The sequence below is a fragment of the Podarcis muralis genome, chromosome 13 (assembly GCF_964188315.1).
Source record: "Podarcis muralis chromosome 13, rPodMur119.hap1.1, whole genome shotgun sequence".
NCBI classification, from domain to species: Eukaryota; Metazoa; Chordata; class Lepidosauria; order Squamata; family Lacertidae; genus Podarcis; species Podarcis muralis.
This window is the reverse complement of record NC_135667.1, coordinates 46,468,771-46,491,836: the sequence shown is the minus strand read 5'-3', so window position 1 is coordinate 46,491,836 and position 23,066 is coordinate 46,468,771. Positions and strand designations below refer to the sequence as shown.

Here is a 23,066-nt window from a genome sequence, read left to right as displayed (position 1 = left end):
CTCCGTGTCTGGGCAGAACGATGGGGGTGGAGACGCTCCTTCAGGTATACTGGTCAAGGCCGTTTAGGGCTTTAAAGGTCAGCACCAACACTTTGAATTGTGCTCAGAAACGTACTGGGAGCTAGTGTAGGTCTTTCAAGACCGGTGTTATATGGTCTCGGCGGCCGCTCCCAGTCACCAGTCTAGCTGCTGCATTCTGGATTAGTTGTAGTTTCCGGGTCACCTTCAAAGGTAGCCCCACGTAGAGCACATTGCAATAGTCCAAGCGAGAGATAACTAGAGCATGCACCACTCTGGCAAGACACTCCACGGGCAGGGAGGGTCTCAGCCTGTGTACCAGATGGAGCTGATAAACAGCTGCCCTGGATACAGATTTGACCTGTGCCTCCATGGACAGCTGTGAGTCCAAAATGACTCCCAGGCTGCGCACCTGGTCCTTCAGGGGCACAGTTACCCCATTCAGGACCAGGGAATCCTCCACACCTGCCCGCAGACTGTCCCCCCAAAACAGTACTTCTGTCTTGTCAGGATTCAACCTTTATCTGTTAGCCACCATCCATCCTCCAACCGTCTCCAGACATGGTTGGCATGGAAGTGCAGAACAAATGGGAGCACTTGAGCAAATCCGTTGCTAACACTGTTCTCCAGTGCTTTTCTCTTGTCGAGCTGCCCCTCTGAAATGCTGACAGTGCACCTCTGAGCATGAGCAGAGTACGGCTCTACTCTGGAGTGAAGAAAGCTTGTCAATAGCCCATGAAAATAATAAGATGTGCGCACGCACACACCCCTCTAGTAAATACATAATTGCTTAGCTGTGGGTGCTGATTTATTTTGTGGTGAGGGCACTTTGCACATGTTCATTGCAATTTAAACACTTCTGTGCTGAACTCCGATATTAGACATGCAATCTGCAGTCGTCCGGGCTATATAGCAGGGATAAGGGGAAAAGTTTAAAGACAAGGCAATCCGTTATTCCAAAACAATCTCTCCGTTGAGATATCGGAAACTGGCAGGTTGCTCCTCGGAAATCCCAGATTAAACACACAAATTCTGATTCATTAGTTCAACAAATCCTCTCAATTTCTGTTTAATTTGGAATACAGAAAGGGGAGGTATGAGGAGGTCGGGGAAGTAAGTTATAAGAAAATAAGGGATGGAAAGTATACTTGTTTTGTTTGTGTCTTGTTTGTATTATTGTTTTTTTTCTTTGTATAACTTTTGAAACTTTAATAAATATCTTTTTTTAAAAAAAAAATAAACACACAAATTCTGGGGACCAAATAGATCCCTTCTTACAATTCTATGCTGAGATTCCTGCATGGCAAATGGGGGGTTGGACTAGATGACCCGGGGTCCCTTCTTCCAACGCCACAAAGGCGCACCCATCCTGCCTGGGGAGCGGACTTCCCGCTTTGGGGCGGGGCTTGGTTGGGGGGAGGAGGCTTTGAACAGCTGGAAATCGAAAGTGGAAGCGACGCAAGGAGGCCAGCAGCTGCTGGGGAAGGTAAGGTCGCTAGTTTGGGGGGTGGGGGGCTTGTAGGCCTGATCCGCTTCTGTCCCCAAACCGCAGCACCCAAACGCTCCGCTTTGCGCTTGGATGGAGGTGTCCGTGCGCGCCCTCCGCGCGCCGCCTGCCTCTCGACGCCGGGCTGTAGGGCGAGGTCAGGATGAGTCCCCCGTAGGGGCGGCGGGTTGGGGCGGGTCAGCAACCATTGCACTTGAAGCCTGGGGTTCGGGACCGGGCACTGTGAATTCAGCAAGCAGGGCGGGTTTCATGGGAGAAGCCAAGGGGGGCAGGGAGTGGCGGCTGCCCTCCAAAATCAATAATCAATACATGGCAAACCGAGGTTCTGCCCCGCGACAAAAATCCTGGCTGCTCCCAAGGCGGGTCTCCACTTTTCCGGTGTCAAGTTTCTAGTCCGTATGACCGAGGAAGAGAGGCATGGCAGCGTGCAGGGAAACGGAGGCGAGGGATGCCGTGAAACAAGGAATCTCTGGATAAAGACGGGAGTTCTAGGGATCTAAGCTCTTGGTGCTGCTCTAGGGCAGCAGTTCCCAACCTTGGGCCTCCAGCTGTTAAAGGACTACAACTCCCATCATCCCTAGCTAGCAAGACCGGTGGTCTGGGACTATGGGAATGGGAGTCCAAAAACAGCTGGAGACCCAAGGCTGGGAAACACTGCTCTAGGGTATGTGAAGCAGAATAAAGTATGCAAAGCAGATGCATATTTGCATAATAAAACCGAATTAGATTCTGTCCCCCCCCCCCCGCCCTGGGTGGTATTTGGGTTACCTGTGTTTTGTATTAAAGTGCACTGCAAACGCAGCCCTTCTGTTTTCTTCCAGGTGTGTCAACAGGATGGATTCAGATGAGGTGAGCAGGCAACAGATAAGACAACTAAGAATCTGCCTCTGTGTGGCACCCAGAGGATGGATGAGGACTAAGCAGTAAATATTTAAAGCAATATCACACTACTTTAAATAATCTTGGCTTCCCCCAAAGAATCTTGGGAATTGTAGTTTGCTAAGGGTGCTGCTGGCAGTTGTTTGGCACCCCTTATTGATTCCTCTCACGGAACTACAGTTCCCAGAATCATTTAACAATCAATCCCTCTTCCAAGGGAATTCTATATATCGAAGCTTTGTAATAGAGGGGTCTGCTAACGGCTCTCAGCACCCTGAACAAACTACAGTTCCCAGGATTCTTTGGGGGAAGCCATGAAGGTTTAAAGTGGTATCTTTTTATTTATTTCATAAAATATATAGGCCATTTGATTGTAAAAAAAAAAAATCTCAACGTGGTTTTGAAAAAGATAAAAACAGGGGAATCAAGGAAAAAATACAATAAAAAAATTAAAATAGTAAAACAGTTTCAAACTTACACCAGCATTCCTTAGCCTCTGGATCAGCTTGCTGCTTTAAATGTAGTGCAATGAGCACAGGATCTGCTGGGAAACCTCTGAGCTATTCGCAGTAAAACATCAAGTATTTCTGACACAAAGGGACGCGGGTGGCACTGTGGGTAAAACCTCAGTGCCTAGGACTTGCCGATCGTATGGTCGGTGGTTCGAATCCCCGTGGCGGGGTGAGCTCCTGTTGTTCGGTCCCAGCGCCTGCCAACCTAGCAGTTCGAAAGCACTCCCGGGTGCAAGTAGATAAATAGGGACCGCTTACTAGCGGGAAGGTAAACGGCATTTCCGTGTGCGGCTCTGGCTCGCCAGAGCAGCGATGTCATGCTGGCCACGTGACCTGGAAGTGTCTCCAGACAGCGCTGGCCCCCGGCCTCTTGAGTGAGATGGGCGCACAACCCTAGAGTCTGTCAAGACTGGCCCGTACGGGCAGGGGTACCTTTACCTTTACCTTATTTCTGACACAGTTGTTTTAAGAACAGCAGCAACAAAATGACCCCCTTAAATTATCCTGCTGAAATTATGAACGCTAAATGTAATCAGGACTGGGTTTTCACGTGGATAGACTTCACCAGCCCTTTCTTAAGCCCCCTAAACCAGTGCCATTCCCACCTCTGGTGGTGGCACATGGACATGAATTAATTTTATGTTGCGTGAAGAAGAAAATACTACCCACCCTCTGCTTACTGACCACTGATTTCCTTGGATTCCTTACAAGGCTGCGTCTTATGTTAATTAGTGCCACTGGTTCCCTTGCTTGGGTGCAAAAGTCGTATCCATATTTAACTTGCCCGTCAGGGGCTAGCAGCAGCTATCCAGTCCTTCCAAACCCCTTGGACTGGCAGCTGAGAACCTCCCAGTTAACCTTAAAAAGGTAAAGGTAAAGGAACCCTGACAGTTAAGTTGCAGAGGACTCTGGGGTTGCGGCGCTCATCTCGCTTTACTGGCCGAGGGAGTCTGCATACAGTTTTTCAGGATCATGTGGCCAGCATGACTAAGTCGCTTCTGGTGCAACGGAACACCAAAACCAGAGCAGCTCACGGAAATGCTGTTTACCTTCCTGCCGGAGTGGTACCTATTTATCTACTTGCACTTTGATATGCTTTTGAACTGCTAGGTTGGCAGGAGCAGGGACTGAGCAACGGGAGCTCACCCCGTTGTGGGGATTAAAACCGCCGACCTTCCGATCAGCAAGCTCCAGGCTCAGTGGTTTAGACCACAGCGCCACCCGCGTCCCCAGTTAACCTTAAAGGTAAAGGGACCCCTGAGCATTAGGTCCAGTCGTGGCCGACTCTGGGGTTGCGGCGCTCATCTTGCTTTATTGGCTGAGGGAGCCGGCGTACAGCTTCTGGGTCATGTGGCCAGCATGACTAAGCCGCTTCTGGCAAACCAGAGCAGCGCACGGAAACGCCGTTTACCTTCCCACCGGAGCGGTACCTATTTATCTACTTGCACTTTGACGTGCTTTCGAACTGCTAGGTTGGCAGGAGCAGGGACCGAGCAACGGGAGCTCACCCCGTCGCGGGGATTTGAATCGCCGGCAAGCCTAGGCTCAGTGGTTTAGACCACAGGGCCACCCGCGTCCCCAGTTAACCTTACTTTAGTACTAATAGGGGGTGACACTGTTTGTTGTCCACTGAGCTTGTCTTTGGATGAATCCCACGGTGGAATCTTGCGACCCCCTTGGCTTGTTTTGCTCGCCTCTATGCATTCCTGCAATCCCCTGCTCCACGGATAGCCACCGTTGCTGTGTGATCTTTAGAGAATAGATCCTTTTCCATATCAACACCGTATGCCTCTCTGCTAAACATGTTTGTTGCGTCTTCCTTCAGAGTGATATGAGAAACCTTGATTCAAGAGTGCAGCTTTCAAGTACAGTGATACCTCGGGTTACATACGCTTCAGGTTACAGACTCCGCTAACCCAGAAATATTACCTCAGGTTAAGAACAGAAATCGCATGGCGCGGCAGCAGCAGAAGGCACATTAGCTAAAGTGGTGCTTCAGGTTAAGAACAGTTTCAGGTTAAGAACGGACCTCCAGTACGAATTAAGTTCTTAACCCGAGGTACCACTGTACAGTGATACCCCTGGTTGTGAATGTGATCCGTGCGGGAGACACGTTCGCAGCCTGAAGCAGTGCATCTGCGCATGCTCATGATGTGATTTGGCGCTTCTCTGCATGTTCGTGACGTTATTTTGTGCTTCTGCACGTGCACGAGCGCCGAAACCCAGAAGTAACCCGTTCCGGTACTTCCGGGTTCGGTGCGGTCCACAGCGTTCGCAACCTGAGGTATGACTGTATGTAAGTCGCCGCCTCACGCAGCAGTTCCAGCAACTCTGTGCGTTTACTTCAAGAAGTTGATATATTTACCAAGTGATCAATAGTTAGTCCCCTTCTCAAATTGGCCAAGATGTATAAAAAGAACTCAAATGTTTGCTGGAGATGCAAAAAAAGGGGTAGGTACCTTCCTGCACATGTGGTGGGACTGCATGAAGATACGAGAATTCTGGGACATAATATATAACAAAAAAAGGTATTTAAATTCTCCTTCAAAAAAACCCCAGAAGCCTTTCTGTTAGGCATTATGTCTACCGAAATACAAAAAAATCTTTAGAACCTTTTTTATGTACGCCACCAGGGCGGCCAGAATTTTAATAGCAAAAAATTGGAAAGGTGACTCAACCCCCACAAAAATTGACTGGCAGGAGAAGATGATAGACTATTTAGAACTTGTGAAAACGACTGGGAGATTAAGAGGAAACTCAAACCAGAAAGTGAGTAAAGATTGGACAATATTCAACAAAAATCTAAAAAAGTATTGTGATAATGCAAATCTCCTGACAGGTCTGGATTGAATCTTGAATAATGAGGAAATTATAAAAGCAAAAATCTCCTTTGGATATGCAACACTTAAAAAATTAAGGAAATGTGAATAGACCAATAATGTGTAAAAAGTACAGTGAGGTGAATCAGAAGTCAAAAGTGTGTGTGATGCCAAATTTTATGTTGTTCGTTAGTGTTTAGTTGTTATGAGGTTATGGTGTTGGTTGGTTTGTGTTGTTTTTTATGTAGTGTGTAAATTGTTCTGCAATAAAGCTTTAATAAAAATAATGAAAAATACCGTATTTTTTGCTCTAGAAGACTCACTTTTTCCCTCCTAAAAAGTAAGGGGAAATGTGTGTGCGTCTTATGGAGCAAATGCAGGCTGCGCAGCTATCCCAGAAGCCAGAACAGAAAGAGGGATCGCTGGTTTCGCTGCGCAGTGATCCCTCTTGATGTTCTGGCTTCTGGGATTCAGAATATTTTTTTGTTTGTTTTCCTCCTCCAAAAACTAGGTGCCTCTTATGGTCTGGTGCGTCTTATAGAGCGAAAAATACGGTAGTTAGTCCCCTTCTCCCCGTCCCCAGCATGTCCCATAAGTTTTTGAACTCACCTCCACGCTCCTGCTGCGTGGAGGCAGGAGGCCCTGGGCTGTGAACGAACATCCTTTTGTTCTGTTCTTCAGGACTCCTTCATCTGCCTGCCCTGTCCAGGAATTTCAGCAAGTGAGACACTGGAGGCAGAACAAATCTTGAAATGGCAGGTACTCATCTTTGGGAACAGCAGTCGTCTCTCATGTCGAAAGTGAAATGTGTTGGTGTACAGAAGCTTTCCTCAAAGCTCTTTCCTTTATTTTTATTTTATTTTTAATTGCTTTTTATTTTAAACAGGATGGATAAAAACCAATGCTTTTAAAAAAAACAAAATAAATTGAATTTTTAAAAAATTGAAATCAGATTTTTTTTATTGAAATCGGATTTTTAAAATAAAATGCTTTTGGAGGGAAAAATCTTTCTAAAGATCATTTTCCATTTAAGTTACATTCTACTCATTCATCGGGAAATAAGGGTTTGTTTTAAGTTTTTCATGTGTTGCTAAAACTCATAAGTTTTTCTTTTTAAAAAAAATAAAATTGTTTAACCACATCAGAAAAGTTGTCCAAATGTAAACAGTTAACTTATTAAACCTCACAATAATTCATAATTATCTATCTATGTCTTTCTATTAGTATAACCAAATCAGTAATTTTTGATATAACTGTAAACAACTACTCTGAAAATTTATTATTCCAAAAATGAAAACTTCCTCTGGTTGTAAATATGCAAGAATGAGTCCTTCTGTAAAAAAAAATGATTTAAATCAAGTCTTACTGACTTGTGTTTTAAATTGAGATTTAAATTGATTTGATTTGATTTAAATCAAATCCACCCTGGTTTTAAATTTATTCTCTGCATGTTTACTCAGAAGGAAAATCCACTCTGTTTAGTGGGGATCACCCCGAGGTTAGCTTGGCCAGGACTGTGGCCCCCAAAGTATAAGTGCATTACTTTTGTGCTAGCAAAAATGTAAATATATACCTGGTATTAGAGAGGGAGCTCCACCTTATGCTTCTTAAATATTTGTGTTTGCCACCTGAAAAGCTGAAAGAAACAATAGATAACACAAACTTCGTAGTAAACAAAAGGAAACCTATTACAGTGGTGCCTCGCAAGACAAAATTAATCCGTTCCGCGAGTCTCTTCGTCTTGCGGTTTTTTTGTCTTGCGAAGCACGGCTATTAGCGGCTTAGCGGCTATTAACAGCTTAGCGGCTTTAAGAAAAAGGAAACGAACTCGCAAGACGTTTCGTCTTGCAAAGCAAGCCCATAGGGAAATTCGTCTTGCGGAACGACTCAAAAAACGGAAAACCCTTTCGTCTAGCGAGTTTTTCATCTTGCGAGGCATCACTGTATGTGGACAGAAACTTTCTCATATAGTAATAAAGACCATCACCCTGATTGGATATTCTCAATTTCCCATTTTTCCTACTGGAAAGTTTAAGAAAAATTCATTGGGATAAAAAACACACACACATTTTCTTCAGATTTCCCCTATCCTGATTTTATTCTTTCTGACTGTCACGTGTCTACTTGTCACCTTTAGGATATGTGCAAAGCATTGGAGGTTGACCGATTTTCCTTGGAGGCTGGCAGAAAAGAGAGCGAACGAGAGGCATCAAAACTCGAGAGAGAAACTGAGCTTCTGCGTAAAAGACTCCAGGAGCTTGAAGAAGAGTCTCAGCCCCAGAAAGCAGGTTTTCAGGTGGTTGTTGTTGTTTAGTCGTGTCCGACTCTTCGTGACCCCATGGACCAGAGCACGCCAGGCACTTCTGTCTTCCACTGCCTCCCGCAGTTTGGTCAAACTCATGCTGGTAGCTTCAAGAACACTGTCCAACCATCTCGTCCTCTGCCGTCCCCTTCTCCTTGTGCCCTCCATCTTTCCCCACATCAGGGTCTTTTCCAGGGAGTCTTCTCTTCTCATGAGGTGGCCAAAGTATTGGAGCCTCAGCTTCAGGATCTGTCCTTCCAGTGAGCACTCAGGGCTGATTTCTTTCAGAATGGAGAGGTTTGATCTTCTTGCAGTCCATGGGACTCTCAAGAGTCTCCTCCAGCACCAGAATTCAAAAGCATCAATTCTTCGGCCATCAGCCTTCTTTATGGTCCAGCTCTCACTTCCATACATCACGACTGGGAAAACCATAGTACAGATCTTTTAAGACCAGGGTTGAGTCTATTCTTCTTTTAAAGCAGGGAATGGGAAACATGTTTGTTGTTGAACTCTCCAGCAACAACTGCAGGGCTACAGATTCCTCAGCCCTTCTTTAAAGAAAAGCAAATAATTCATCAGTGTCACCGCAGTCTTGCACTGAGAGATGTTCAGTTATGCAGTCGTCCTGGTGAAACATAAGCACCCATTTTCTTATTTTGTATCCTTTTATTTTGCTCCTGCAAGTCATTGTGAAAGGTCAGGAGGGGAACCACAGCAAATCGTCCTCTATGTTTTCCTCCATCTTTCTGATATTTCCCCAGGTGTTGCTGAGGTATGTTCAGGCTTTTCTTGCAGCTGTGTAGGCCAAACGCATGCTTCAAGGAAAGTTCGAGTGCTGAGATTCTCAGAAAATTGGATTCTGGCACCCTACCCCCAGATTAACACATGTACATAATAATAAATTATGCAAACTGTGTAACTTATGTGATAAGGCTGTTGCTACTTGTTTGTCAGGGGCGCAGGTGGTGCTGTGGTCGAAACCACTGAACCTCTTAGGCTTGCTGATCAGAAGGTCGGCAGTTTGAATCCATGTGACTCTGTCCCAGCTCCTGCCTGCCAAGCAGTTCGAAAGCATGCCAGTGCAAGTAGATAAATAGGTACCACTGCGGCGGGAAGGTAAACGGCGTTTCCATGTGCTCTGGTTTCCATCACGGTGTCCTGTTGTGCCAGAAGCTGTTTAGTTCTGCTAGCCACATGACCCAGAATGCTATCTGTGGACAAACGCCGGCTCCCTCGGCCTGAAAGCGAGATGAGCGCCGCAACCCCAGAGTTGCCTTTGACTGGATTTAACCGTCCGGGGCTCCTTTACCTTTTTACCTATTTATTTGTTTGCAGTCGTTGCACGTCTCCCCCAAACTATGTTCTCTGGGCAGCTTACGGTAAAATACAGTGGTGCCTCGCAAGACGAACGCCTCGCAAAACGAAAAACTCACAAGACGAAAGAGTTTTCCATTTTTGAGTCGTTCCGCAAGACGAATTTCCCTATGGGCTTGCTTCGCAAGAAGAAAGCCCATAGGGAAATCTCCGGGGACCTCTTTTAAATGCTGGCGGTGGGGAGCAAAGCCTTTCCCCCCCTCCGGCCTTCAGAAGAGGTCCAGGAAGGCCGGTGGGGGCCGAAAGGCTTTGCTCCCCACCGCCAGCATTTTAAAAGCGGTCCGGGATAGCAGGGAATTGCGCTGCGCTTTCCCGCTATCCCGGACCGCTTTTAAAATGCTGGCCGTTGGGAGCAAAGACTTTCGCCCACTGCCGGCCTTCAGAAGAGGTCCTGGACCTCTTCTGAAGGCTGGCGGGGGGCAAAAGTCTTTGCTCCCCCCGCCTGCCTTCCTGGGACAGCGGAGACTTCCTGGAATGTAGGGACTTCTCCGCTGTCCCGGGGCGATCTTAAAATGCTGGCAGGTGGCAGCGAAGCCTTCGCTGCCGCCCGCCAGCATTTTAAAATCGCCCCGGGACAGCGGAGGCTTCGCTGCCGCCCGCCAACATTTTAAAAGCCTCCGCTGTCCCGGGGGCTTTTAAAATGCTGGCGGGCGGCAGCGAAGCCTCCGCTGTCCCGGGGCGATTTTAAAATGCTGGCGGGCGGCAGCGAAGCCCTCCTGTCCCCGGAGCTTGCGGGGCGGGAGGTGGGGAGAAGGGCTTTTCTTCCCACCGCCAGCCTTCAGAACAGCCTTCTGAAGGCTGGTGGTGGGAAGAAAAGCCCTTGTCCCCCCCCCCACCCCCAGCCTTCAGAAGAGGTCGGGGGACAGACTGTCCCCGGACCTGGTCTGAAGGCGGTTTCCATAGGAACGCATTGATTGATTTTCAATGCATTCCTATGGGAAACCGTGCTTCGCAAGACGAAAAACTCGCAAGAAGAAAAAACTTGCGGAACGAATTAATTTCGTCTTGCGAGGCACCACTGTATTGAAATGCAATAGGTAAAGGTAAAGGCACCCCTGACCATTAGGTCCAGTCGTGACCAACTCTGGGGTTGCGGCGCTCATCTTGCTTTATTGGCCGAGGGAGCCGGCGTACAGCTTCCGGGCCATGTGGCCAGCATGACTAAGCCGCTTCTGGCAAACCAGAGCTGCGCACGGAAACGCTGTTTACCTTCCCGCCGGAGTGGTACCTATTTATCCACTTGCACTTTGACATGCTTTCGAACTGCTAGGTTGGCAGGAGCAGGGACCGAGCAACGGGAGCTCACCCTGTTCGGGGATTCGAACCGCCAACCTTTCGATGGGCAAATCCTAGGCTCTGTGGTTTATCCTGCATCCCAATAATCAACCGTAAAAATGTGCCTATGTAGCAAACTCTTGGTTTGACTGCAATTTAAATATCCCACAGATGGGAGATGGAGTCCAAACACATCTTGGGTTTACAGGTTGTCCGCACTGGCAGACATCCCTTGTGTTCCCTGTTTAATGGATCACCATCTTTTCCCTGCAGAGAGAGATTCAGTTGGCGCTGACGGAAGAACGCCAATTGCTACGAGAGAAACTGGCTCTGGAAAACGAACTGGAGCAGCTGGAAAGGTATCAGGTGGCCCAAGAAGAGCTTCACAAGGTACTGGCTGTGGGGAAGCATGTGGCCTGAGAAATAGGCTAGTTTAATCACGTAGGCAAGCTTGTGTCTTTCCCGGAAGGAGCCATTGAATCCCAGTCAGAATTCCTCTTGAGATCCCATCTGGTATGCAGGCTGAGACCCTACCTGCCCGCAGACTGTCTCGCCAGAGTGGTGCATGTTCTGGTTATCTCCCACTTGGACTACTGCAATGTGCTCTATGTGGGGCTACATTTGAAGGTGACCCAGAAACTACAACTATTCCAGAATGCAGCAGCTAGACTGGTGACTGGGAGTGGCCGCCGAGACCATATAACACTGGTCTTGAAAGAGCTACATTGGCTCCCAGAACATTTCCGAGCACAACTCAAAGGCTTGGTGCTGACCTTTAAAGCTCTAAATGGCTTCAGCTCAGTATACTTGAAGGAGCGTCTCCACCCCCATCATTCCATGAGGTCCAGCTCTGAGGGCCTTCTGCCGGTGAAGTGAAGTTACAGGGAACCAGCAGAGGGCCTTCTCGGTAGTGGTGCCCTCCCTGTGGAATGCCCTCCCATCAGATGTCAAGGAAATAAACAACTATCTGACTTTTAGAAGACATCTGACAGCAGCCCTGTTTAGGGAAGTTCTTAATGTTTGATGTTTTATCGTGTTTTTAATATTCTGTTGGGAGCCACCCAGAGTGGCTGGGGAAACCCAGCCAGATGGGTGGCATATGTATGTATGTATGTATGTATGTATGTATGTATGTAGAAAGAAAGAAAGAAAGAAAGAAAGAAAGAAAGAAAGAAAGAAAGAAAGAAATTAAATTATAATAATTCCTACTATTATTCCTCTTTTCTGCCCTACAAACAAACTGAGACTGATGGCATTTGCTCACTGGGAAGGCAATATCTCTGCCTATGCACAGAACTGCTCTGTCCTTTCCTTAACATTTTCCTTAAACTATCTGCTAGCTGAGTTCTACAATTACTTATTAATTTAAAAGTTTTAATCAGAAGAGGCAACGTGAAATACAAAACAAGAAGAGTACACGTGGGAGATACATCCAGTTGAAATTCTGACTCACAATAGAGTTTGTTGAAGAGTGCGAAACCTGGCAGGAAAAAACCCCATTCTCATATCAACTTTCTCTCTCCTGCCAACTCTCCAGGTGCCAACCAACCTACCTGAGCGGGTGATGGTGTTTAAAGGCCACGTGGAAGAGGCGAAGGAGGAGACATTGGCTAACCGTTTGACAGCCCGGCCACAGATTCGATACCCTGTGCCTGGGGGATCGGCTCTCATCACTTTTGAAAGCCACGAGGGTAGGAGCGGCTGTTTGGATTGAAATTCTGACCCCGAAAAGATGCCACGGGGTGGCCCCAAGTTGGGGAACCTAAGAGCAGGCAGAGACAGGCAATTGGGAGCATTTCTGGGTCACTTCTGGGTTTGGCCCCATGTGCGTGTGCACGATGGTGCATCTTTTGGACGCACATTAATCGGTTGCTGCAATTAATGGCCATGACTGGCTTACACCCATTCATTGTAATGGATCTAGTCCAAGTAATAGTTAGCTGACTACAACCCAAAGGCTCTTTGCGGGTGATTTCAACCAGTCCCTTGCCAGCAGTAGGAATCCTGTATAAAGTCCCAACCATTTTTTTCTCTAGTGATTGGACTTGCTCTACCGCTATAGGGAAGACACCTTAAGAGATCGCCCAGCTGCAATTCCTGGTTTCTCAATCTAATTCATCCCTCTGTTGATGAAGGTTCCATAGTTCTTGCCCAACTCTTTCAAGCAATGTCATTGTTTGGCACCCGTCTGTCTCAAAGACAATGGAGTGTGCTTCCAAGCATGAAGTCAAACTGCTGCGTGGACAGCACTGAGGTGACCTTGTGGGCAGTGTGTATGGAAACCCTGGTCTCCCCAGACAACAAGACCCCCCTCTCGGCCTTGCTGGTGTGGTCCAAAGGAATAATAATAATAATTTTATTACTTATACCCCACCCATCTGGCTGGGTTTCCCCAGCCACTCTGGCCAGCTTACAGAATACAGCGGTACCTCGGTTTTCAAACGTAATCCGTTCCGGAAGACCGTTTGAGTTCTGAAACGTTAGAAAACTGAAAATTCAACAGCCGACAGCTAGGCCTCAGGATCTTACACTCAGGGGAAGCCGCGTTTCATGTTTGACTTCCGAGGCATGTTCGAAAACTGAAGCATTTACTTCTGGGGTTACGGCGTTCGAAAACCAAAATGTACATCAACAGAGACGTTTGAAAACCGAGGTACCATTGTATGTAAAACACTATAAAGCATCAAACGTTAAAAACTTCCCGATGCACGGCTGTCTTATAAAAGTTGTACAGTGGTACCTCGGGTTACAAACACCTCAGGTTACAAACAATCCGGGTTACAGACTCCGCTAACCCGAAAGTAGTACCTCGGGTTAAGAACTTTACCTCAGGATGAGAACAGAAATTGTGCGGCAGCGGCAGTGGCAGGCCCCATTAGCTAAAGTGGTGCTTCAGGTTAAGAATGGTTTCAGGTTAAGAATGGACCTCTGGAACAAATTAAGTACTTAACCCGAGGTACCACTATATAGCTATTTATCACCTTTACATCTGAAGGAAAGCAGAGCAAGACATTTGTCACCAGCTTGGCTGCAGGAGTTGCCAAAAGGAGGCCTTTAAGGAGTCATCCAACCACCTTAGGGATTCCTCTCCGGATCTGTGTAGAGTTTACTCCTTAGCCCAGAGGGTCCCCAGATGTTGTTGGACTACAACTCCCATCATCCCTGAGCTCTGGCCTTGCTAGCTAGGGGTGATGGGAGTTGTAGTTCAACAACATCTGGGGACCCACAGGTTGAGAAAGGCTGGTAGACTTTTCTTCTCCTGAAGATATCCTGCAATGCAGCGGAGATTTCGGATCCGAGTTTTCCTTCTCCCAGATGGGCTGCCTTCCCAGGCTGACGAGCCCCACCTGCCCCTCACTTCCCTCTATAGCACATGCAAATAATGCTTTATTCACCTCTGGACCCACTGTTGGTCTTGTCTGCTCAATCTGCCAGAGCCTGTCTTTGAATGCAGGGGGAGTCCCTAAGTCACCGAGGGTTTGAGACCCATTGACTACCCTTGACTCGTTTAACCAGCTAGTCAAAGCCATTTCTGGGGTACAGAGTAGGGACCAAGCTACCCCAGAAGGAGAACGATGCGCCTTGTCTCTCCCCTAACACTCCACACACCCCTCAATGCAATCACACACGGACAAAAAAAGCATCTTGTTTTCATCTTAGAGGAGGGTGGGAACTAATTCTGGGTTGCTGAACTGACAGATGGGGGCGCGGGTGGTGCTGTGGGTTAAACCACAGAGCCTAAGACTTGCTGATCAGAAGGCTGGCGGTTCGAATTCCCATGATGGGGTGAGCTCCTGTTGCTCGGTCCCTGCTCCTGCCAACCTAGCAGTTTGAAAGCACGTCAAAGTGCAAGTAGATAAATAGGTACCACTCCAGCAGGAAGGTAAACAGTGTTTCCGTGCGCTGCTCTGGTTCGCCAGAAGCAGCTTAGTCATGCCGGCCCCATGACCCGGAAGCTGTACACTGGCTCCCTCGGCCAATAAAGCGAGATGAGCGCCGCAACCCCAGAGTCGGCCACGACTGGACCTAATGGTCAGGGGTCCCTTTACCTTTACCTTTACGAACTGACAGACAGGAAAGCATATGGATGGAAGGAGATAGTTGGGGTTGAACTGACCTCTTTTTCCACTCCTCCCTGTCAGTTACCTCCAGGATCATTGAAATGGAGCAGCACCAGGTTCAACTGGATGAATTCACCTATGTGCACGTGAAGGCTGAGCCGATGGTGTTACTCTTGCCCTCATCCTTGGAGGTGGGTTCTGCATCTGTAAAATTGGACCCACAATACACACCTGGTGCATCCTAACATTGGGGTGATTGGGGGGAATTGTAATTGGGAACGTTTGAAACAGAAAATGGGCTGGAACGGGAAAGTTCGGAGTCTGTATCGAATCTTAACTCTGTAACTAGAAACCTGTTCTTGGTTTTATTAGTACAGTGGTACCTCAGGTTACAGACGCTTCAGGTTACAGACTCCGCTAACCCAGAAATCGTACCTCGGGTTAACAACTTTACCTCAGGATGAGAACAGAAATCGTGTGGTGGTGGCGGGAGGCCCCATTAGCTAAAGTGGTACCTCAGGTTAAGAACAGTTTCAGGTTAAGAACAGACCTCCAGAACGAATTAAGTTCTTAACCCGAGGTAAGGTAAAAGGTAAAGGTACCCCTGCCCGTACGGGCCAGTCTTGACAGACTCTAGGGTTGTGCGCCCATCTCACTCAAGAGGCCGGGGGCCAGCGCTGTCCGGAGACACTTCCGGGTCACGTGGCCAGCGTGACATCGCTGCTCTGGCGAGCCAGAGCCGCACACGGAAACGCCGTTTACCTTCCCGCTAGTAAGCGGTCCCTATTTATCTACTTGCACCCGGGGGTGCTTTCGAACTGCTAGGTTGGCAGGCGCTGGGACCGAGCAACGGGAGCGCACCCCGCCGCGGGGATTCGAACCGCCGACCTTTCGATCGGCAAGCCCTAGGCGCTGAGGCTTTTACCCACAGCGCCACCCGCGTCCCATTAACCCGAGGTACCACTGTATTATTAAAAAAAATTATAGCTAACATTCCCAGGAAGTTGAATGCTGCACTTAGCACCACACTCAGCACATTTTCTGCACCTCTGCAGGACATGCAGCTAGGCTACAATCCATGCAACTGCGATGGCACTCTGTCATGTGCCATGATGCGGCCGTTCTGGTTTCCTAAGACCTCTTCCCCATCCCACACAGATCTCCCTGGAAAAGAGTCCGCGACGGGTCCTGCTGTCTGGCATCGTGGCCTCCTCTCTGCCTGAGGACCGGCTGCTTGAGAAGCTGGAGTTGTTTTTCAGCAAGCGGCAGAACATGGGAGGCGAGGTGTTCAGCGTGGAGCGGCTGAGCGACTCTGGCCACGTGGTGCTGACGTTTATGGATGATGGAGGTAAGAGGAGATAGATGAAGAGGCCGTGGGAAGGGGCAGGTGGCTTGCTTACCTCAAGAATCAGTGGATTATTTTTGTCGCAAGGGAAGTTATCATCCTGATTTCCCTTTCTTGGACCATCTCCAGCTCATCTATGAATGCTTAAGATTTATTTTAAACCAAAATTGCCATATTTTTGTTTGAGCTGCCGCTCATTTTACAGCCAGGGTGTAAGTAAGCACGTCGTTTAATTTCCCTGTGAATGGCCTTGTTTTCTCCCACCCCACAATACATGACGATCTTCATTCGGAAGAAATGTTGTGCTAGGTGCTGTACAGAATACAAGAGTCCCTTCTGCCAAATGCCAACTACAGTAGAACCTTGGTTCTCGAACGGCTTAGTTGACGGACAAATCGGAACCCGAATGCCGCAAACCCAGACGTCAGTGTTCCGGTTTGCGAACCTTTTTCGGAAGCCAAACGTCCGATGCTGCTGTCGGCTATTGTTTCTGGGGCGCCTGCGCCAATCGGAAGCCGCGCCTTGGTTTTCGAACGTTTCGGAAGTCGAATGGACTTCCAGGACAGATTACGTTCAAGAACCAAGGTACCACTGTATTATGCTTTAGGTAGTTAGAGCTGCACCGTTTTTTAAAAGCAGTGAGATGGAAAGTCACAGTGTTGTTTTTATATAATAATATTTATTATTTTCCATACATAAACATAACAGAAGAAAAAGCCAACAATAATAAAGAGAAAAAAACGAAACAGAAAAAGGGAAAAGAAAAAAGAAACATAGAGCATCAAATCACCACATAAACTAAAGCTTAATTAATTAATCAAAATCCATCTTCATAAACATATGACTTCCTCAAATCTCTTCCATCTGAATTTCTTAGTAATTATATATAGCAGTTTCCAATATCAATATTTCATAAAACCATGTCACAGTCATAATCATGTTTCCTAACTTTTCTTATTGTACATTTTCTTATTTGTTTATTTAATCCCAATTTAATCCTAGGCCTAATTAATTCTTTCAAGTGATTACATATCTTTAATATTACAATATTTATTCAAATAGTCTTTAAATTTCTTCCAATCTTCTTGGTGTTCCTCTTCTTTCTGGTCGCGGATTCTCCCGGTGAGATCAGCCAGCTCCATAAACTCCATCATCTTCATCTGCCATTCTTGTACCGTTGGTAGTTCTTGTGTTTTCCATTTTTTGGCTAGTAAAATCCATGCAGCAGTTGTGGCATACAAAAATACTTTAACATCTTTTTTGGGCAGTTCAGAACCTGTTATTCCAAGGAGAAAGGCCTCTGGTTTCTTCATAAAAGTATATCTCATCATTTTTTTTAATTCATTATAATTTTTCCCCCAGAAGTCTTTTACCTTGGAGCAAGTCCACCACATATGATAGAAAGTACCTTCCTTTTCTTTAGTCACAGTGTTGTCCTTTTCTTCGCCTCTTCCCCTTCTACAGTGGCCAAGCGGCTTATCCAAATAGGCCAGTACCGAGTGCCCATCGGACAGGAGATTCACACAGTCAAGCTGTCACACTATGTCGGCGGAGAAATCGCAGAGCTGCAGGTGAGCTATTTTAAAATGAGGCTGCATTTTAAATTGCATTTTAACCTGTATTTTAAACTGGGGTGTTCCCCCCCTTTCCCCCCTATTATGTTTTTACTGTGATTTTGTTGGTGTTAGCTGCCCTGAGCCTGGCTCTGGCCGGGGAGGGCAGGGTATAAATAAATTATTATTATTATTATTATTATTATTATTATTATTATTATTATGTGGCTATGTGCATTGCTTCAGAATGTGGTAAGCTGGGTCAGGGCCTGCTCTCCCATGAGGTGGACGGAGGCGGCCGCTTCGGGCGGCAGGATCCCAAGGGGCGGTGCCTACACCATGGGAGAAGCAGCTGCGACTTCTCACTTCTCCCTGCTGCCAGAACCAAGAATCTACAAGAAGAAGAAGAAGAGTTTGGATTTGATATCCCGCTTTATCACTACCCTAGGGAGTCTCAAAGCGGCTAACATTCTCCTTTCCCTTCCTCCCCCACAACAAACACTCTGTGAGGTGAGTGGGGCTGAGAGACTTCAGAGAAGTGTGACTGGCCCAAGGTCACCCAGCAGCTGCATGTGGAGGAGCGGAGACGCGAACCCGGTTCACCAGATTACGAGTCTATCGCTCTTAACCACTACACCACACTGGCTCTCAACCACACAACCTCAGTTAAACAAGGCTTTGGGGGAGCGTGTGGCACCTTCCTGTTTCTCCTCAGACGGCGAAATGGGATGGGCAGTCCCTAAGGCTCCCTTGTGCTCAATGGGGTCCTGGCCACCTGCCCCAAGGCTCTACCACAACGGCACCGCTGACCTCAGGAAACCAAATTGTGCCGCAGCACCGCTGTCCAAAATCAGATGCATGTTGGGTTCCTGGAAGTTCATGTTTTTCGTTGCTGGTGGTAATGTTTGCATTTAGCAAAAGCAACCAGGACTCTTCAGCTCTGGCATCGTCATTCATTGTGCGCTAGGGATTTCCCCTGCGTGCAAAGACAGGCTCCGGCAGATTGAGCGGACGATACAAATAGTCTGGAATTTCGTCTGGGATTTAACCAGCGCAGTCTGCTACATCGGCAAAATTCTGAATTTCACTTCTAACCCTAAATGGTGGGTCCAATGATCAAGAAGATGCTTTCAGCACATGATGTGTTAGAATTCCTGCTCCGTGATTGCAGTCATGGGATTTTTGTCTATCACACAATGGTGTATGTTTTGACTCCACACAGTGGGAAGTGACGGAGACAGGATGTTTGTGTTACTGTGTTCCATGAAGTAGGACTATTGTCCTTTGTTCTTTCTCTTTGCTGTGTGATGCTAGAGAGAGATGGAGCCATGTTGCAGTGCTTCGTGTGTGTTTATATGTAAATAAAGTAGATTAGCCAAAATGCTGAGGTCTGTCATGCAAAATGCGCAGACTATGCGGATCCCTAAGTGTGCCGGTGTCGGTTGGCATTGGTCGCTGTGATGTTCGGGCTGAAGAAAGCTTTTGAAGCTCCCGAACGAAAGACCAGGAGGGAGAGAACATGCCAGTCAGGCATGTGTCTCTGCCAGGGTCCTACTCGAGTGTAGGCTGAAATCCTGACATGACGTACCGTATTTTTTGCTCTATAAGACTCACTTTTTCCCTCCTAAAAACTAAGGGGAAATGTGTGTGCGTCTTATGGAGCGAATGTAGACTGTGCAGCTATCCCAGAAGCCAGAACAGCAAGAGGGATTGCTGCTTTCGCTGCGCAGCGATCCCTCTTGTTGTTCTGGCTTCTGAGATTCAGAATATTTTTTTTCTTGTTCTCCTCCTCCAAAAACTAGGTGCCTCTTGTGGTCTGGTGCGTCTTATAGAGCGAAAAATATGGTACCTAGGAAGGTAGCCCATCTCGGAGAAAGCTCTGATCGTCAACCTCCACTGCCTTGCAGGATATCTTGGGGAGAAGTAAAAGACCAAGGAGTGGAGTCCCTAAGACAGTTGGATGGTGTCTTGTACGCCTCTCTCCAGCAACTCCAGCGGCCAAGGTGGTGCCAGACGTATTGCTCTGCTTTCCTTCAGTGAGGCCAAGAGGGGGGAGGTCTTGCCAGGACCTCCATCCCCACTGCCCAGGCTTGCACCCCAGGGAGGTCACTTCAGTGATGCTAACGCGGCGGTTCGACCACCCCCAGAGGCGGTCCTTATCTCCTGAGGCAGATGGACGCCAACAACAAAATCCTCTTTTTTCTTTCTCCCCGTTCCAGTTCCGTCCTTCGGTCTGCGCTCGGACTGTCCTGCTGTCGGGGATTCCAGACGTCCTGGACGAGGAATTGATGCGTGAAGCCCTGGAGATTCATTTCCAGAAGCCTAGCAAGGGTGGGGGAGAAGTGGATGTCGTCGCTTACGTCCCGATTGGACAGTGTGCGGTAGCTGTCTTTGAAGCGGAGGAGGAGGAGGAGCAAGACTGAGAGTGACCCTGCCTTCCAGAGGCAGAGAAAGCTTTCTTAAATTGATTTCAGCGCAAGTGGCTGCTCAACTCCCATCAAGGAAAGATCCCGCCAAGAAGGATGCAAAGCTCTGAACATTTGGGGGAGGGGGAAGTTTTGATAGTCCGAATTCTGAATCGCTGCAAGGATGTGGAGAATCTCGGATAAATCTCACTCAGGTATAAAAATGGAACGGATATCCTTGCGAGCGTAACCCTGTATTGTGAAGAACCAGAGGATGGAGTTCTTGCTGTTTGGATTAAAAAAAGAGGCAGTCCCTGGCACACACTGACACCCCTTTTCTCTGCCGTGTGGACTTTTATCTGCATTATTTGGTTTGTGGTTTTTCCTGCTGCCTTGTCCCTGTTCAGTAATTCTGTCTCAAACGCTTGCAGTTCACCCAAAGTGAAGGAAAGACTCTCAGAAAATCAGAATAAAGAGAACAGCAGACTCTCCCTCCTGCTGTTTGCAAATAAATAAATCCTTTTGTGCAGTCGTTACTAAGAGAGCGTATTTTGAGGAGCATCACTCCAGGCTTTAAAAATATTCTGAAAGGTGGCTTAGCAAACACATATTATTAATGGAAGGGGGCCCTAAGATTTGCAGGCAAGAAAAATCATCGTGTGTGTTTGTCTTTCTGCAAATGTCATCTGCAGCTACTCACAAACCAGTCCACAGAATTTAGTTCATTTATGTCCTGCTTTTCCTCAAGGATCTCAAAGCGGTCTTTCCCCTCACCCAATTTTATCTTCATGACACACCTGTGAGGTTGGTCAGGCAAGTAAGTTTTGTGGCTGAGTGGGGTTTTGAAGCAGTCTTTTCTCATGCCTAAGGGACGCGGGTGGCGCTGTGGGTAAAACCTCAGCGCCTAGGACTTGCCGATCGCATGGTCGGCGGTTCGAATCCCCGTGGCGGGGTGCGCTCCCGTTGTTCAGTCCCAGCGCCTGCCAACCTAGCAGTTCGAAAGCACCTCCGGGTGCAAGTAGATAAATAGGGACCGCTTACCAGCGGGAAGGTAAACAGCGTTCTGTGTGCTGCGCTGGCTCGCCAGATGCAGTTTGTCACGCTGGCCACGTGACCCGGAAGTGTCTGCGGACAGCGCTGGCCCCCGGCCTCTTAAGTGAGATGGGCGCACAACCCTAGAGTCTGGCAAGACTGGCCCGTACGGGCAGGGGTACCTTTACCTTTACCTTTTTTCTCATGCCTAATTAATAATAATTAATAATAATTCTATGCCACCCTTCACCCAAGGATAACAGGATGCTTTATAATATAAAAACACAAAAGTACATATCATAGTAACAAACAATCCCCACACAGTTTAAAAGGCCATAGATTGTTTAATTAGCCAAAGGCCTGGGAGAAGTGTTTTTGCCTGGCAGCTAAAGATGTATGACGATGGCCCCTGGCGAGTCTCCTTGGGGAGAGCATTCTGCAAGTGAGGAGCCAGCACAGAAAAGGCCCTGCTCTCGTGTTGCTGCTCTCTGGTCCCCTCTTCTAGGAAGCTCACAAAGAATTCGTTCAGAGGGGCTGAAGAGCATGCTACATTTTTAAGCTGCCCTTGCACCCGCACCTGCGGGAGTGCTGCCAAGTGTCTTCCTTTCAGCATGTTGAATCATGAAAAGAGAAGGTCCCAGGGTTGTTTTGAAGATAAAATGGAGCGAGAGAAAACCACATGCTCCACCTTGAGATCCTTGGAGGAAAGGCGGTGTGTAAATACATTTGTGATTCCACAACAGCTACCCGCAAACTGCAGGATCTCTGAGCATGAACAAAGTGCATTTCAACTGCTGCATGAACACTGCTAGCTAGCCTCATGCTTCTGAAAGGGTTTCCAGGGCATAAGTTGGTTTTGAGAGCTAGGAGCTTCTCAGGCGTGGGACGCAGGTGGCGCTGTGGTCTAAACCACTGAGCCTTGGGCTTGCCAATCGAAAGGTCAGCGGTTCGAATCCTCGCGACGGTCCCAGCTCCTGCCAACCTTGCAGTTTGAAAGCAAGTCAAAGTGCAAGTAGATAAATAGGTACTGCTCTGGCGGGAAGGTAAACTGCGCTTCCGTGCGCTGCTCTGGTTCGCAAGAAGCGGCTTAGTCATGCTGGCCACATGACCCGGAAGCTGTACGCCGGCTCCCTCAGCCAATAAAGTGAGATGAGTGCCGCAACCCCAGAATCTTTTGTGACTGGACTTAACTGTCAGGGGTCCTTTACCCATAGCTTTGGCTGTGAACCAGGCAGCCTGAGGGTGTAAAACAGGCGTCAGCAAACCTTTTCCAGCAGGCAGCCAGTCCACTGTCCCTTAGACCTTGTGGGGGGCCAGACTATATTTTTTTTTGGGGGGGGGGATGAACGAATTCCTATGCCCCACAAATAACCCAGAGATGCGTTTTAAATAAAAGCACACATTCTACTCATGTAAAAACACACTGATTCCTGGACTGTCCGTGGGCCGGATTTAGAAGGCAATTGGGCGAGATCCGGCCCCCTGGCCTTAGTTTGCCTACTCATGGTGTAAAATCTTTGCAAGATTGGACCAAACAGGTGCCCCGGGAATTCCCCAAGGAGGAATTCCTCACACCCCTACACACACATAACTAGGAGGTAAGTGACCTCTGTGCATGGAGGTTACATTGACTGACTGATCCTCCTTGGGTTCTTGTGCTTCGATGCCATCATGGGTGGGATCCCCAGCAGTCATCTAGTCCAACCCCAAGATGCAGGAATCTCAACTAATGCATCCATGAAAGGTGGCCATCCAACCTCTGTCCAGCAGCTCTTAACTGTTGGAACTGGTTGAGGCAGGAACTCGTGATGGAACTGGTAAGGCTGTTGCAACTTGGATAAAATATGGGGGGGGGAGAGTAAGTCCCTCCCCGCATAGTCAATCACATGACACAGCAATGCACACTATTTGAATGGCAATGCCCATTAGCTTTGGGGTCAGCCCCCTCAAATATAAGAGAGCCAGTGTGGTGTAGTGCAGTGTT

The 23,066-nt window shown here is 47.8% G+C and overlaps 1 protein-coding gene across 5 annotated transcripts; it reads left to right on the top strand.

The window, feature by feature from the left end:
- Positions 1-1,432: 1,432 nt before the first annotated feature.
- On the top strand, positions 1,433-20,541 carry IFI35 (interferon induced protein 35). 5 transcript variants are annotated; one of them, XM_077917545.1, is made up of 10 exons: positions 1,433-1,504; positions 2,347-2,374; positions 6,417-6,494; positions 7,873-8,031; positions 10,960-11,076; positions 12,224-12,377; positions 14,829-14,938; positions 15,906-16,095; positions 17,557-17,663; positions 19,865-20,541. In XM_077917545.1, the coding sequence occupies exons 2-10, from the start codon at positions 2,360-2,362 to the stop codon at positions 20,066-20,068; spliced, it is 1,134 nt and encodes a 377-aa protein (XP_077773671.1). In that variant the 5' UTR covers positions 1,433-1,504; positions 2,347-2,359; the 3' UTR covers positions 20,069-20,541. The 5 variants fall into 5 exon arrangements, with proteins under 5 accessions (XP_077773671.1, XP_077773673.1, XP_077773672.1 ...); XM_077917546.1 differs by lacking the exon at positions 1,433-1,504 and adding an exon at positions 1,641-1,661; XM_077917547.1 differs by lacking the exon at positions 6,417-6,494 and having other exon boundaries at positions 1,437-1,504.
- Positions 20,542-23,066: the final 2,525 nt, after the last annotated feature.